The sequence below is a fragment of the Rhinopithecus roxellana genome, chromosome 17 (genome assembly GCF_007565055.1).
Source record: "Rhinopithecus roxellana isolate Shanxi Qingling chromosome 17, ASM756505v1, whole genome shotgun sequence".
NCBI lineage: Eukaryota > Metazoa > Chordata > Mammalia > Primates > Cercopithecidae > Rhinopithecus > Rhinopithecus roxellana.
The window spans coordinates 80,996,203-81,013,954 of record NC_044565.1 but is presented as its reverse complement, the minus strand read 5'-3'; the positions used below and the strand labels follow the sequence as shown (position 1 = coordinate 81,013,954).

The 17,752-nt window shown below is 39.7% G+C and overlaps 1 protein-coding gene across 1 annotated transcript in view; it reads left to right on the top strand.

Moving 5' to 3' along the window:
- DHX57 (DExH-box helicase 57) overlaps positions 1-17,752 on the top strand; it is a 76,336-nt gene that overhangs the window by 20,001 nt on the left and 38,583 nt on the right. The window contains exons 9-13 of the mRNA XM_030921430.1: positions 708-832; positions 6,457-6,590; positions 7,759-7,813; positions 11,256-11,461; positions 16,493-16,609. Of these exons, the coding sequence (XP_030777290.1) occupies positions 708-832; positions 6,457-6,590; positions 7,759-7,813; positions 11,256-11,461; positions 16,493-16,609 (637 nt within the window). The remainder of the gene's footprint in view (positions 1-707; positions 833-6,456; positions 6,591-7,758; positions 7,814-11,255; positions 11,462-16,492; positions 16,610-17,752) is intronic.

Here is a 17,752-nt window from a genome sequence, read left to right as displayed (position 1 = left end):
CTTGGGATAAGAACTCTTATGGCTGGGCGCGGTGGCTCACGCCTGTAACCCCAGCACTTTGGGAGGCCAAGGCGGGCGGATCACCTCAGGTCGGGAGTTCGAGACCAGCGTGACCAACATGTAGAAACCCCATCTCTGCTAAAAATACAAAAATTAGCCGAGTGTGGTGGCACATGCCTGTAATCCCAGCTACCCGGGAGTCTGAGGGAGGAGAATCCCTTGAACCTGGGAGACGGAAGTTGCAGTGAGCTGAGATCGTGCCATTGCACTCCAGCCTGGGCAACAAGAGCAAAACTCCGTCTCAAAAACAAAAAACAACAACAAAAAAACACTCTTATTTGGTTGTATTAAATTTCCTCTGTAAAGCTTTTTATTTTTTATTGGCAGAAGTCATCTAGTAAAGACTGTTTTGTTCTTGAACTTGGGACTTAATCCATTTAACCAAATAAGGAGCAGACAAATTGAGAACTGATTTCATTATTCACTGATTTTAATGCTTTTTATGAAAATCTTAACATTTTGATATGAAGTAGAAAGGATTTTATTACTGTCCCTGGCAAGAAACTATATTTAGTATGGTTTCCTATTAAATGGAACTGCTAGTGTTTTCAATATTCTTTATCACTATCCATTCAAAATGGCTTTCCAGTAATGTTTCCTTTTTTGAAAATTTTATTAATGATTTATATTGCCCTTTCATGTGTAAGTCCTCAGCCACCAGACTGTTATACTGTACTACGGGAGTGCTACTGAGAAGGCTAGAAGGAGATACAGCTCTACAGGGAGTCTCCCATATCATTGTTGATGAAGTTCATGAGAGGACAGAAGAAAGGTAAAACAAAGACTTTCCTAGTGAACACACACTCACATGAAATGAAGGCATGGCAGAAAAAATTGTTTTCTAGTTCTAATTCAGTTTCATGCAGCTAGTAATGGTAATTTGCCACAAGGAAGACCTATGTTAGAGAAAAGCAACTGGTTTCTTGATTTCCAGGGTCTATAACACTAAAAAGGACAGTGTATGCTCATCACTTATTAGATGGAGTCATCCTATTAGGTTAGAAGGTATACTTCACACCATCCTGGGCATTATGCTAAGTTGATACCTTACTTAGTAGAAATAACAGATGTCATGCATGCTGTGGCTGAATGTATCTTCTTCCTTATTTGGTCAGTCATTCAGTCCTGACATTGATTCATGTATTTATTGAGCCTGCATTTAAATGCCAAGTGATATATTAGTTGCTGGGGATACAGTGAGGAACAAGCATGTATGGCTCCCCCTCATCTCTAACAGTCTGGTAGAAAAAACGAATAATGAACAAGTAAATAAGTAAATGATTGCAAATTGGAATAAGCACTATGAAGGAATAAATGGCATGCTATGTTTGGAGAGAGAGACCCATAGATGCTCAAAGATCATATCTCTGTAAGATGACAATTTAAATTGAAAACTGAAGTATGGCCGGGCGCATGGCTCACACCCATAATCCCTGCACTTTGGGAGGCCGAGGTGGGAGGATCGCTTGAGCTCAGGAGTTAGAGCCCAACCTTGGCAACATAGTGAGACCATGTCTCTATGAAAAATGAAAAAAAAAAAAAAAAAAAAAGCCAGTAGTCATTCTACTGGGGATACAGAAAAAAAAAAAAAATTTAGCCAGACGTGATGGCTCACACCTATGGTCCCAGCTACACAGGCGGCTGAGGCAGGAGAATCAGTTGAACCCCCAGGAGGTTGAGGCTGCAGTGAGCTGTGATAGCACCACTGCACTCCATCCTGGTCAACAAAGCAAGACCCTGTCTCAAATTAAAAAAAAAGGAAACTGAAATATGAGAAGGAATCCCAGGTGACAAACGGGGGCAAGGAAAGCATGTTTGAAGATTGTGCAGTGGGAAAGAGCTTTGTGAGTCCAGAAACAAGGAAAGCCAGTGCACCTGCTGTGTAGCAGCAAAGGGGAAAGTAGCACAGGGAACAAGCAGCAGGAGCCAGACCTTCCAGAGCCTTAAGCATCGTGAATAATAAAGCATGTGGATTTTATCTTATAAAATTAGAAGTCATTAAAGGTGAGGCATAAAATAAAAATTCTTGCCAGACACAGTGGTGCATGCTTGTAGTCCCAGCTACTGAGGAGGCTGAGGCAGGAGGACTGCTTAAGTTCGGGAGTTCAAGGCTATAGTGTGCTATGATTGCACCTGTGAAGAGCCACTTCAGCCTGGGAAATATCATGAGACCCCCATCTCTTAGGAAAAAAAAAAAAAAATTAAAAGTTTCAATATTTTAAGTACTGAAGAGGGCCAGGAAGATGGATGGCATTAATCATAGTTTGTCATGTGGATCATGCCCTAGAGCAGTCAAAGAAAACTAGTGGGGAAAAAAAAAAGAGAAAGTCCTGTGAAAATTATGAAGTTTTCCCAAAAAGTATTATACCACTATAAATATCTTGAGAAGAAGAAAAATAGTCTAAGTAAATTTGGTGGACTGATAGGAAAGCAGAAAATAGCTAAAAGCAAAACATTTAAAAAAAAAAAAAAAAAAAGGGATTGTTGGCAGGCACCTGTAGTCCCAGCTACTCGGGAGGTTGACGCAGGAGAATCGCTTGAACCTGGGAGGTGGAGGTTGCTGTGAGCCGAGATCACACCACTGCACTCCAGCCTGGGCGACAGAGCAAGACTGTCTCAAAAAAAAAAAAAAAAGGAATTGAACGGAGAAGATATATAACCAGAAGAACTATTAGAAGAAATAACACATTACTATTATTAGTAAATAAGACATATGAAGTAATTAGAAACTAAAGAAACTGGACTTTTAGATAAAAAGAATAAACCAAAAAAAAAGAAATAATTCCTAAAACAAGACAATAATAAATATTAAATGACTATACAGAAAATGTTGGAAATCTCTAAGGGGCAAATGATCTTTTTGTAGAAACTCCAGAAAACAATGGAAAAAAGAATTAATGGTAAATAATGTCATTTTGCAGCTGTTGGAAATGAACATCTGAAAGAAGAAATTTTTTTAACAAAATCACTGAACAACTTGGAAGAGGAAACCAAATAAAACATTCTCTCAGACTAATGGTATTTAAATGATTGCGTTATAAAGACAAGTTTAAACTTTTAGGGAAAATTCAGTATAATTTTGAATATGAAGAATAGCTTTGGATTCTATAACATTTGTACTTCCACAGACTTAAAGAAATGAGAACATAGCACTGGATTTGGTTCCTGGCTTAAATAGGAGAAAGATTTTTATAAAACCTAAGGATCTGTAGAATATGAACAGTTAAAAATTCAAAAGATGTTCACATCTGAATAAAGATTAATTACACAGTGGAGAAGGGTGCTTCAAGCATTTACAAATACTAGTTTACAGGAAAGGGTATACAATTTACAAGGAAAAGTAGGGGAATATTTCCTAACTCTGATTGAAAAAAGCAAAAACTAATAAAATCTAGGAACAAAAATCAGTGAAAATATTGACAAGATTAAAAGTTGAATATAGAAAGGTGACAGTTGTGTTAGTTTGAAATTTTGATAAATTTTCTAATCACAGAGATAACATGATCATTCTAAAGCATTCAGTAAATACCAAAAAATGTAAAAGCAGAATCTCTGTCCCCTATAAAATTGCTAGTTACATGTTATAATTTTGGTCTCTTTTCTTCAGGGAGTATACTGGGAGTTAGAAGAGGGATATGGTAGAGAGATGTATTTCCACAAACACTACTGGGATTATATAGTTTTGTCATGCTACTTATGATTTAACAGAATGACAGTATGAGTTAACTAATTATCTTTTTTTTTTTTGAGACGAAGTCTCTGTCATCCAGGCTGGAGTGCAGTGGTGCAATCTCAGCTCACTGCAGCCTCCACCTCCCAGGTTCAAGCAATCCTCCTTCCTCAGCCTCCCAAGTAGCCAGAACTAGAGGTGCACGCCACCAGGCCTGGTTAATTTATGTATTTTTTTAGTAGAGTCAGAGTTTCACCATGTTGGCCAGGCTTGTCTTGAACTCCTGAGCTCAAGTGATATGCTCGCCTTGGCCTCCTAAAGTGCTGGGATTTCAGGTGTGAGCCACCACGCCCAGCTGAATTATCTGTAAAATGAAGAGTTACATAAGGAAATTCTGAAGTCTGGATATACCATAAATTATTTAGCCATTTGCCTGTTGTTGTTAGATTATTTCCCTTTTTCCTGAAAAAGAAACAAAAATAGTCATAAATGTAATTAAATTAGCTCTTTAAAAAGAGCTAAGTAGTATAAGAATATGTTTTCATTAAAAACTCAAACAGGCCAGGTACAGTGGCTCACACCTATAGGCCTCCCATTCTGGGATTGCTGATTATGTGTTTAGTAATCCCAGCATTTTGGAAAGCCAAGGCAAGAGGATCACTTGAGCGCAGGAGTTTGAGACCAGCCTTGGCAATATAGGGAGACACCATCTCTACTATAAAAACAAAAACAAAAAAAAATTAGCCCCAGTTACTCAGGAGACTGAGGCAGGAGGATCACTTGAACCCAGAAGTTCAAGGCTGCAGTGAGCAGTGATAACACCACTGCACTACACTCCAGCCTGGGTGACAAAGCGAAACCTTGTCTCAAGAAAAAAAGAAAAGAAAAGAAAAACATTATGGATAAAGTGATAATGCTCCCAGACCACTGTCAGTTCCTTTCTTAGAAGTAAACTGGTAATACGTCCTTCTATGCATGGATATAGATGTTTACTTTGTTAGAAATAGTTACTTTTGTTTTCTAACCTTTTTTTCTTACACAGATGATATATTCATTTAGTAAGTCAATGGATATTCACTGAGTACTTACTATGTCCCAGGCATTGTTGTAGATCCTGGAGTAGTGAATAAAATTCTTGTCCTTGTAGAACTTCTATTCTAGTGGGAGAGCTCATCAATAAGCAAGATAAATAAGTAAAATACAGAATATAGTAAGTGCTAAGAAGGAAAAATAAAGCAGAAAAAGACAATAGAAATGTAAGGGAGGAGAGCATTTGAAATTTTAAATAAGGTAGCCAAGGAAGTCCTCACTGAAAAAAATCTTTGGAGTAAGGACTTGAAGGAAGTGAGGGAGCTACCTGTGTGAAGGGCTAGGAGAAGCCCAGTAATCCAGGCAGATTAATATCATGTACAGAAGATCTGAGGTGCATGCCTCAAAGACAGCAAGGAGAACAGTGAGCCGGTGCTAAGTGAATGAGCGGGAGAGCACTAGAAAAAGATGGGGAGCATGGGATGTAGACCATGTCGTATAGAGCCTTGTTAGTAAGGTTTGTAATGAGAAGTCATTGGATTCTGAGCATAAGAGTGGCACAATTTCTTTTCTTTTTTGTTTTAAGAGATGGGGTCTTGCTATATTGGCCAGGTTGGTCTTGAACTCCTGGCCTCAAGCATTCCTCCCACCTCAGCCTCCCAAACTGCTAGGATTATAGGTGTGAGCCACCGCACCTGGTCAGCACAATCAGACTGACATTCGAAGAGCATTATTGGTTGGCTCTATTGAGAACAGATTGTGAGGGGGCAAGGGCCAAGAGTCCAATTAGGGTGGTGTTATTCTGCCATGTGTATTATTCCAGGCAACTTGGGATTTTTCCTACTAAAAATATGTCTTAGAGGTTTTTTCATGTTATTATCTAGAGCTCTACCTTATTCCTTGTATCTGCTTCATGTTATAATTAACCATTTCTCAGTTGATGGACATTTGGGTAGTTTCTATTGTTTTATTATTACAAACAATGCTATAATGAAAATCTTTGTATATGCCTCTTTGTGGTACATGTAGATGTCAAGAAGTAGAATTATCAAATTTGTACCCTATACCAGCTAAGAGTAAAAATAAATAATGATTATAAAATTTGATGATAAATCCTGTTGGGATTTTGATTAGTACTGCCTGGACTTGGTTTATTTGAGAAATAATTTATATCTTTATACAGGTTGAGCATCCTTAATCCAAAAATCTGAAATCTGAAATGGTCCAAAATCTGAAACTTTTTGAGTGTTGACATGACACTACAAGTGGCAAATTCCACACCTGACACCTTTGCTCTCTGATGGTTCAGTGTACACCAACTTTATTTCAAATTATTCAAAATATTATATACAGTTACCTTTAGGCTATGTGTATAATGTATATATGAAACATAAATGGATTTCATGTTTAGATTTAGGCCCCATCCCCAAAATGTCTCATTATGTATATGCAACTATTCCAAAATCTGAGAAAATTTGAAATCTGAAACACTTGTGGTTCCAAGCATTTCACATAAACGATATTCAGCCTATAATAGTAAGGCTTCACATCCAAGAACATGACACACTATTCTATGAATGTTACGGGGTTTTTTCCCACAGAGATTTACACATTTCTTACTCAAAATATACCAAAAGTTACTAATTTTCATGTGTTAAATTTGTTTGATCCTCAGGTGTTTCTTTTATTTTCTCTAGTGACTTCTTGCTGCTAGTTTTGAAGGACATTGTATCGCAGAGGCCAGGTCTTCAAGTTATTTTAATGAGTGCGACTCTAAACGCTGAGCTTTTTTCAGAATATTTTAATTCCTGCCCAGTTATTACTATACCAGGTGAATAAAGTGCATCATTAAATATGTATCATTCTTACAAGCAAATATAATTATTTTAAAGTTTGAGACATAAGTAGATATGTATACCTCTTTCTAGAGAAGTGATTTATTTATAACATAAAATCATAACCATATAATGCAGCTGATAAGGAGGGAGTTTTTTTTTCCTTTTTTTTTTTTGAGACGAAGTCTCGCTCTGGAGTGCAATGGCGCGACCTCAGCTCATGGCAAGCTCCGCCTCCTGGGTTCACACCATTCTCCTGCCTCAGCCTCCCAAGTAGCTGGGACTACAGGCACCCGCCACCACGCCCGGCTAATTTTTTGTATTTTTAGTAGAGATGGGGTTTCACTGTGTTTGCCAGGATGGTCTTGATCTGACCTCGTGATCTGTCCGCCTTGGCCTCCCAAAGTGCTGGGGTTACAGGCATGAGCCACCACTCCTGGCCATTGCTGGGAGATTTTAATTTTTTTAGGGGACTTTTTAAAAAAGTCATAGTTACTTATTTCTAGCATTCCATTGTGTTTAACATCAAAGTTTATAGTGGCAGTCTGTCATAAAGAGGGAACTTGTGTCTGTGACAGTATATCTGTTCATTTCTGGATTCTGCTAAATTTCTGGATGTTGGTCCACTCTGGCAGAAAGTGAGGTTGGGTAGTGTGTGTTTTCTTTTGGCACTTCCACAGTCTCATTGTGGAATTAATTTATCACCCTGAGCTTTGATTTATCCTTCTTCAATTGAATACTAAAAAAACACTTTGCAAACGCTGACTGATAAACAATAGTGCAGTTTATTTTAGTTATAGAGAATGCTGGCGATAAATCTAAGGAAGAAATGTTGTGTTTGATCTAGAATACAGTCGTTGAATGTTTAGAGGTCCTCTGTGGTGGAAGTGTGGGGGGAGGGTATAAAATGTATAACAGGTAAAAGAAAAAAAGTCTTAGCAAAGGATCATTTCTCTGCCTATACACTGTCTTCTGTTTACTGACTGAAATCTACCCTTTACAATTTCTGTTACCAAGAACTTTTCTTCTTAATACTTTTAAGACCACAGAACAAATAGAACATTAGCATGACAAGCTTTAAGAGAATTTTATATATATAAACTATTTCAAGATGGTTGAATGGGTGTTCTCAGGCTTTTCTATTTTATCTCCTTGTTTTTCTAGGTCGTACATTTCCTGTTGATCAATTTTTTTTGGAAGATGCAATTGCTGTGACAAGGTAAGGAAGATACTAATTAAGATTCAGTGAAAAGACCTGGCATAGTGGCTCATGCCTGTAATTCTAGCACTTTGGGAGGCCAAGGTGGGAGGATCCTTTAAGGCCAGTTCAAGAGCAGCTTGGGCAACATATTGAGACCCCCATCTCTTGAGAGAAAAAAAAAAGATTCAGTGAAACATTGAAAACAGAATATTTGACCCTCAATGTGCCAGAATACTAATACATGTGTTAGTCTGTTTTTCTAATTTTTCTACACTTGATCTTAGCCAAAAAGCCAAGAAGTGATTTTCTTCTATTTTTTCTGTTTGAACATTTTGTTCTCCCCTCTCTTTCAGTAAACAGGTGGCCAATATTTAAATCCCTCTACTTACTTTTTCTTTTCTTTTTTTTTTTTTTTCTCTTGAGATAGAGTCTTACTCTGTTACCCAGGCTGCTGTGCAGTGGTGCAATCATAGCTCACTGTAGCCTCGAACACCTGGCTCAAGCAGTCCTCCTACTTCAGCCTCCTGAGTAGCTGGACTACAGACACACACCACCATGCCTAATTTTTTTTAATGGTTTTGTAGAGACAGAGGTCTCATTATGTTGTCCAGGCTGGTCTCAAACTCCTGACCTCCAGCAGTGCTCCTGCCTTGCCTCCCAAAGTGCTGGGATTACAGTCATGAGCCACCATGCCTGGCCCCCTCTACATACTATAACTTTAGCAAGTAGTTTAATCTCTCTGTACTTTAGGTTTAATGAATTAATACTTGCTGATTCTGCTGAGAGCATAAAAAAATTAATGAATTAATACTTGCAAGGTGCTTAGAACTGTGCTTGGCACATAGTGGATGCTCTCAAATGTTAGCAGTTATTGGCCGGGCACGGTAGTTCACACCTGTAATCCCAGCACTTTGGGAGGCCAAGGCGAGCGGATCACCTGAGGGCAGGAGTTCAAGACCAGCCTGGCCAACATGGTGAAACCCCATCTCTACTAAGAATACAAAAATTTGCTGGGCGTGATGGTGCATGCCTGGAATGCCGGCTACTCGGGAGACTGAGGCAGGAGAATTGCTTGAACCTGGAAGGCAGAGGTTGCAGTGAGCTGAGACCATGCCATTGCACCCGGCCTGGGCGGCAGAGTAAAACTCTATTAAAAAAAAAAAAAAAGTTAGCTATTATTATCATCATCATCATTCTACTCGCATAGAGTTTGCAGTATAGCCTGAGTGTTAAGATATCTGTATAAACAATTGTAAGTACTAGGTAGAAAATGTTAATGTCCATTGTATATAAACAGATCTCTCTTCTTTGAAAGCCGTATTTTCTCTTCTTAGTCTTTGATCTTGAGGATTCCCCAAGATTTTCCTTGTACTATTTCTTCTCACTATTAACTCTCCCTTGGCTACCTTAGACTCATGTGATTTCAGCTGTCATCCCTGTGCCGAGAACTCCCAGATCAGTATCTTCATTCCTGACCTCTGAGCTCTAGAATGAAACACCGTTAATATCTGGCAGCTTAAATACAAGTCAGAATTTTTCTCCTTCTCTGTTCCTTCCTTCTCTAATAAGCCCCCCTCCTAATTCCATATTCATTTAATGGTAATGTATTCTCAAGCTAAAAACCCAAAACCAGTGGCTTATTGCACATTAAGTGCAATAAGAATACTTGGGGAGCTTCTTAGAATTATTATTTTCTAGGCCCTATCCCACTGCCATTGAACATGAGTGTCTGAGGAAATCATCTTTCAACTAGTTTACCTGTCTTTACTTTTTCAAACTCACTGCTTCCAGAATATATATATATATTTTTAGACAGCCTCACTCTGTCACCCAGGCTGAGTGCAGTGGTGCGATCATAGCCCACTGCAGCCTTGGTCTCCTGGGCCCAAGTGATCCTGTTACCTCAGAATACCAAGTAGCTGGGACTACAGGTGTGTGCCACCATGCCTGGCTAATTTTTTTATTTTTAGTAGAGACAAGGTCTCACTAAGTTGCCCAGGCTCAGAATTATCTTTAAACATAGAATTGGTCACATTCCTCCTATTCTTAGAAACTTTCGTTGGTTCCCTATCAGTCACACTTTATGGACACTCAAGGCCCATATCATCTGACCCCAGCCAATATTTAACTTCCTTTCGTTCTTTATTTTCCTACCTACACAAACCTTAGCACTGTCAGACTACTTGTTATTTCTCAAAGATGCCATACTATTACTGTCTATATTTCTTTTCCCCACTTCCTTCTCTAGTCATTCTTTAACACCCAACTTGAATGCTACCTCCATGAAATTTCCTATTTCTGCTATTAAAAATTAATCACTTCTTTATTGGAAGTCACAGAGTACTTTTCTTGTGCCTCTAATGACATTTATTTCTGTCTGTCTTACAGTACAGCGAGTTGTTTTGTTCTGTTCTCACTAGTTTGTAAGCTCCTTGAAAGTGTATTTATTTTTCTATACCATACCACCACCATTGCCGTAGTCCCTTGTCCAAAAAAGACATTCAGTAAATGTTCAATAAACAAACAAATGGTGAATGTGAAAAGAGTATATGGCATTTAATGGAGAGAAGGGGTTGGAGGAAGTCAGCATTATAGAATCATAGGTTTTTAAATCTTTTTTAAAAAAAAGCTACAATACACTTTATGCAAATGAAATCTTATAGGAAATCATCAAAAAATGAAACATAAAACAGGAATGATCGGGCTGAAAGAATAGCCCCCAGTTACTTACTTTGCTCCCATTCCCTTACCTTTCCCTGGGGCTTTGAGCAACATTTAAGGCTCCAGGTAAAAAAATTCGAGGCAGTTATCTATGCCAATTTCCCAAAAGATGAGAAAGTAAAGCCCTTTGAAATTGACTTGCTGGAAGTCTCATAGCAGGTTGGTTTAGTGGCAGACCTAGAACTCAAATCCAGAGCTTTTGTTTTCAAATCTATTCATTTTTCTGCTTTGTCATGATGTCTAATAGTGTTGTCACTAACAAATATTAAACTATCCAGTTGTAAGAGTTTTGAAATGTTTTAAGGACAGTCTTAGGTTGATGTTCAGCCAACAGCTAGAAACTTGGGTCCAAATTTGATTGCAACAAAAGGGAATCAGCTGCCTGGGAATTATCATAGAAACAAGAGGATCAGTAAGATTGCCAAAGAAGAATTAAAAATGAAGAGGGGTGTTACTGCGGCTGTAACTCAGATGTGTTTTCTGAATGTCCACAGCATTATTCCTGGATAGAGCTTTTCTCCAAATTCTTAGCTGGTCTCCAAGACAGACCTAAAAGCGTTGCAGTGTGTTCCCAACCAGAAATAGGGTACAGCAAGAATCCTGGACTGGTGGAAGGATGGCACATGAATTGGACAGAAACAGTGACATTTTGCTGAATGAGCACGTGAAATAGGTGAATTCTTTCCCTCCTCACCAACAGAACCACATACACACAACCACATTCCTTTGTCTTTCTCAGGTATGTATTACAGGATGGGAGCCCATATATGCGGTCCATGAAACAGATTTCAAAAGAAAAGCTTAAAGCAAGGCGGAACAGAACTGCATTTGAAGAAGTGGAAGAAGACCTGAGGCTCTCCCTTCACCTCCAGGATCAGGATTCTGTCAAAGATGTAGTGCCAGATCAACAGTTAGATTTTAAGCAGCTCCTGGCCCGCTATAAAGGTAACATGCCACCTGGGGGAATATTTTAACTATGCCAAAGATTTCTAGTATTCTTTCTTACCATGATGTGGAAGAATAAAAATATGATTCTTGTTTCATAGTTACATTGCCTTTAATTCATCGGAGAAACCTTAAACCTAGAAAAATAGCTCAGATACATATTTAGAATATAATTGTTACTCTATTTGCCAATGGGTTTTTTTCTAATTATGAAAGAAATATGTGCTCATTAGAGAAAAATTGTGAGGTAGTAAAATGTAAGTTATATTCTTGTATATTTTGTAGCTTTTTATTTTGATGTGATTTCAAATTTACAGAAAAGTTTGCAAGACTAAACAATGAACTCTCATATATCCTTTACCCCAGTTCACCAGTTGTTAATGTTTTGCTTCATTTTTTGCTTTATCATTTGCTCTGGAAGCATGTATTTTTTTCTGAGTCTCCTAAGAGTAAGTTGCAGATATGACGCTCCTTTACCCTTAATACTTTAGTATGATTTTTCTAAGAACAAGGACATTCTCTTACATAACCACAGTACAGTGATCAAAATGAGGACATTTAACACTGATACAATTATATAATTCACAGTCCATACTCAGATTTGAACAATTATCTCAATAATGTTTATTTTTGCTATATTTTCCTGATTCAGGATCCTATCATGGATCATATATTACATTCAGTCATGTGTTCTTAGTCTCCTTTGATCTGGAACAGCTCCTCATCCTTTGTCTTTTAGTGACCTTGATATTTTTAAAGATTATTTTGTAGAATGTCCATCCATTTGGGTTTGGTATTTCCCCATGATTAAATTTAGGTTATACATTTTTGGCTGGAGCATCACAAAAACAATCTTGATTTCTCAATGCATCATATCAAAAGGCACATGGGCCCCATGGTGTTGGTTTGTCCCATTATTGGCAATGTTAACTGGTTCACTTGGTAAAGTGATGTTTGCTAAGTTTCTCCCCTGGATAATTACTATTTCTTTCGTAGTTAATAAGTCACTTATAAAGCAATATTTGACATGATTTTAAAATCCTTTAATATCCCACTAGTTTTAGCATTATTCATGGGCTTTTAAAGTAACATCTTTTGAGGCCTACCCTGTGCTGAGCTTTTTATGTATGTTGGTAGGTACTTCCTCCTCCCATGCCAGACTCTAGCTGGCTACTCTTTGTTCCTATGTGGTCTTGTATCCATATAAGCTAAACTGAGCCCATAGAAACCCCAGGATTACTACTTTTGCTTTCTTCCTTGAAGCCTAGACTAGAAGCAGATCTCAGCTGCCCTTCTTTCTTCTTTTTCCCTAGACTGTCACCCCTGTTCCTCTTAGTTCTTCCCAAAAAAGGGTGTTTATCATTCATGAGTAAGAGCTTCCAATCCGTTACTGCTTCTGTAGGATAAGCGGCAAATGAATTTTCCTTTTTTTCCATCTACCAAAGACAGTTCCCAATCCTGGATGTGGAATGGTAATCACCAAGGAATTAAGATATTAGCCATTGTTCTGTTGTTTAGGAAGATAAGCATAGCTCCCTAACATTTTATTTCATCTTCCCAGTATTGAGAGATGTAAAGCTAAGAGAATGGACTTGTATTTTATAGACCTGGGTTCAACTCCAAGGCTCTCATAAAACCAGCTAATGATCTTGAGCAAGTTCTTTATCATCTCTGTGCCTCAGTTTCCTTATCTATAAAGTGGAGTCATTTAGAGGAGTATAATACAAACCCACAAGGATAGTGCCCAGCTAGTAAGTACAGATCTGTGATTCTAATTAAAATATGTCTAACTCAAAACTTTGTGTTCTTTTTACACATCATACCAACTGATAATTCCCATTCCCTTATTCCATTTAATTATGGAACAAGAAAATTCCTTTGAGGTTGGGCACGGTGGCTCACGCCTGTAATCCCAACACTTTGGGAGGCTGAAGCAGGAGGATCACATGAGCCCAGGAGTTCAAGACCAGCCTGGGCAATATATTGAGACCTTGTCTCTACTACAAATGTTTTTTAAAATTAGCTGAGCATGGTGGTTGGCACCTGTAGTCCCAGCTACTCAGGAGGCTGAGGGGGAGGATTGCTTGAGCAAAGGGATTCAAGGTTGCAGTGAGCTATGATCGTACCAGTGCACTCCAGTCCCAACAGAGTGAGACCCTGTCTCAAAAAAAAGAAAATCCCTTTGGCATCTCTTTCAAAATTTTGGAGTTTTCTTTTAAAATTATCACTGAATCTAATCCATGACTTTCTAATTTTAAGCACAAAGGTTACGAAAGTTCAGAAAGTACCTTTGGGACCTCCTTTTTAAGGAAGGAGAATGGAGGACTTGAGGTCAGGAAACATGACTCTGCCACCAGCTTCTGTATGGTACTGGGCTGATTGCTTAGCTTTTCTGAGCTTCTGGTTCTCTGTTTTTGTTTTTGTTTTTTTTAAAAAGTCCTTAGAAAAATTAGCCAGGTGTGGTGGCACAAGCCTGTAGTCCCAACTGTTTGGGAAATTGAGGAATGAGAATCTCTTGAACCCAGGAGGCGGGGGCTACAGTGAGCCAAGATTGCACCACTGCACTCCAACCTGGGCAACAGAGCAAGACTCCATCTCAAAAAAAAAAAAGCCTTGAACTAGTTGATCTCAATGTTCTCCTTCACCTTTCAGCAAATTAAATATGTTTCCTAGCTCAATTTTTAAGGCATGTTCTAGTTTTTCTTTGAAAAAATTAATAATTGGTCATTTAAAATATATTATTGATTTGGCTGGGCACAGTGGCTCATGCCTATAATCCCAACACTTTGAGAGGCTGAGCCCAGGAGTTCAAGACCAGCCTAGGCAACATGGTGCTGCCTTGTCTCTTAAAAATTTTTTTAAATTAGCTGGTGTGGTGGTATGCACCTATAGTCCCTGCTACTCAGGAGGCTGAGGTGAGAGATCATTTGAACCCCAAGGACCAAGGCTGCAGTAAGCCATGATCATGCCACTGTATTCCATCCTGAGCAAAAGAGTGAGACCCTGTCTCAATAATAATAGTTTTAAAAAACAAAACTATGTTCAATTTTCTTTTTTCGATTAGCTGATCCTTTCTTCTTTTTGAAAAGTCTGGCTTTTTGGAATCTTGGCAAAGAAAAGTGATTCCTGCTCCACCTTGCTCACCCAACTACACCCTTTTTTGTGCAGCCTGTTTCTTCCTTTTTTTCATTTTTGACCAACGTGGCATTCACTCCACTAGAACAACATTGTTTCAAAACTGCTTTTTTCTTTTTTTTTTTTATTGAGATGGAGTCTTGCTCTGTCGCCTGGCTGGAGTGCAGTGGTGTGATCTCGGCTCACTGCAACCTCCACCTCCTGGGTTCAAGCGAGTCTCCTGCCTCAGCCTCCCAAGTAGCTGGGATTACAGGCGCCCACCGCTACCACCATGTCCGGCTAATTTTTTTTTTTGTAGTTTTAGTAGAGACGGGGATTCCCCATATTGGTCAGGCTCGTCTCGAACTCCTGACCTCAGGTGATCCGCCCATCTCAGCCTCCCAAAGTGCTGGGATTACAGGCATGAGGCACCATGCCCAGCCGAAACTGCTTTCGTCCATCTTCAAACTTCTCATATAGAAAGTTTCCCTTCCTTCGTACCAACTATAGTTATTTTGTTCCAATTAAACTGTAGTTAGGGCGATAGGTCATTAGGAGGGCCTGAGAAGAAAGGACAGCAGTCTTTGAAGAGTTAGTCACCCCAACAATATACTATTGCTTTTAAAAGAGCTAAGGCGGCCAGGCGCGGTGGTTCACGCCTGTATCCCAGCAGTTTGGGAGGCTGAGGCAGGCGGATCACAAGGTTAGGAGTTCGAGACCAGCCTGACCAACATGGTGAAACCCCATCTCTACTAAAAACACAAAAATTAGCTGGCCGTGGTGGTACGCGCCTGTAATCCCAGCTACTCAGGAGGCTGAGGCAGGAGAATCGCTTGAAACCGGGAGGCAGAGGTTGCAGTGAGCCGAGATCACGCCACTGCACTCCACCCTGGGTGACAGAGCAAGACTCAGTCTCAAAAATAAAATAAAATAAAAGAGCTGAGGCTTGTAGTACATCCTACAGAACTACATCATTTGCCAGGTCACAGATAGTTTAGGAGATTGTGACTGGAGAGATTGTGAGGGTCTATGAATAGACTCCACGGGTGTTAATGAAGACATTACAATCACATTTATTTTTCAGGGAAAATCCATCACTTATCATTTTCTCAAAGGAACCTAAAGGTTCAGTGAGTCACTGTTATAAAAATGCTGGTGAAAGTTGTGGTCTCTGTCCATTGATTGCCATAGGTTAGTGTTACCTGGACTTCCAGCATATCTCGTTCATGATTTGATTGAATCTAGGAGAAGTTTCTCAAATGTATTTGACTTTGAATTTTGTTTCCAGAACGCAAGCTTTCAATAAATATTTGAAGGGTAAAAGAGGGGAAGGAACAAGGAGAGTAAAAACTGGCCTGTCTGGGTCTTTCCAACAGGGGCAGGAACCTGCTTTTTAGGTCATTGTTCAAGCAAAAATTACTTCTGATGAGGCTAGATTTTCTGGGATACTAAATGAAAAAAGTGGGCTGGGTGTGGTGGCTGTAACCCCAGCACTTTGGGAGGCTGAGGCAGGAGGATTGCCTTACCCCAGGAGTTCGAGACCAGCCTGGGCAACACTAAGACCCCGTGTCTACAAAAAATAAAATAAAACAAACCAGGCATGGTGGTGCATGCTTGCAGTCCCAGCTACTCAGGAGGCTGAGATGGGAGGATCACTTGAACCTGGGAGGTTGAGGCTGCTGTGAACTGTGATCATACCACTGCATTCCAGCCTGGGTGACAGAGCAAGACCCTGTCTCTAAATTAATAAATAAAAGAAAAAAGTTCATTTCAGTACATTAAATGTTAACATCTGTGCTATTAAATCAAACCAACACTCACCTAATTCACAGGCAAATTGTATATGGTATAAATATACAATAAAATACATCAACAAGGTATAAATATCCTTCTCATTTTTACCTTTCTTTCTTTCAGGTGTTAGCAAGTCAGTCATCAAAACAATGTCCATCATGGATTTTGAAAAGGTGAATCTTGAATTAATAGAGGCCTTATTAGAGTGGATTGTGGACGGAAAGCACTCCTACCCTCCAGGTAACTGCTTTATTCAGGCCAGAATGATCCACAAATGAAACACTCAGTCCTTGGCTAAATGGGAGTCTACTCATGATTGTTTGAATTACATGCAAACTCTTTGCATACAGGCTACAAGGCAGTGGGGTTAAGAGCACAGGCTTTGCAGTCTGGTAAACTTCCCAGCTCTGCTATTCAGGAATCTTGTAACCTTGAATAAAGTCCTTATCTTTTTGTTTGGTTGGTTGGTTGGTTTTTTGTTTTTTTGAGATGGAGTTTCACTCTCTTTGCCCAGGCTGGAGTGCAATGGCATGATCTCAGCTCACCGCAATCTCCGCCTCCCAGATTCAAGCGATTCTCCTGCCTCAACCTCCTGAGTACCTGGGATTACAGGCATGAACCACCACACCTGGCTAATTTTGTATTTTTTAGTAGAGACAGGGTTTCTCCATGTTGGCCAGGCTGGTCTCAAACTCCCGATCTCAGGTGATCTGCCTGCCTCGGCCTCCCAAAGTGCTGGGATTACAGGCATGAGCCACCATGCCTGGCCTAGTCCTTATCTTTTCTGTGCTTCAATTTCCTTGTTGTGAAATGAAGACAGTAATAAATCCTGTTATGTAAAACTATTTTGGGGATTAAAAGAAACCATAGGGGCCAGGCGCGGTGGCTCAAGCCTGTAATCCCAGCACTTTGGGAGGCCGAGGTGGGCAGATCACGAGGTCAGGAGATCGAGACCATCCTGGCTAACACAGTGAAACCCCATCTCTACTAAAAACACACACACAAAAAAAAATTAGCCGGGCGTAGTGGCGGGCACCTGTAGTCCCAGCAAGGGGTTGGAGTGGGAGGATTGCCTGAGCCTGAGAGGTGGAGGCTGCCATGAGCCTTGATTGCACCACTGCACTCCAGCTTAGGCAACAGAGAAAGACCCTGTCTCAAAAAAAAAAAAACAGAAAAAAACCACACACCACGTTTTGTATATGTATTACATACTGCATTCTCTTTGGGGTTTTTGTTTGTTTGTTTGTTTTTGTTTTTTCTTGAGACAGGGTCTCACTCTGTTGCCCAGGTTGGAGCGCAGTGGCATGATGGTGACCCACTGTAACCTCTTCCTCCCGGGTTCAAGCAGTCCTCCGGCCTCAGCTTCCCGAGTAGCTGGGACTG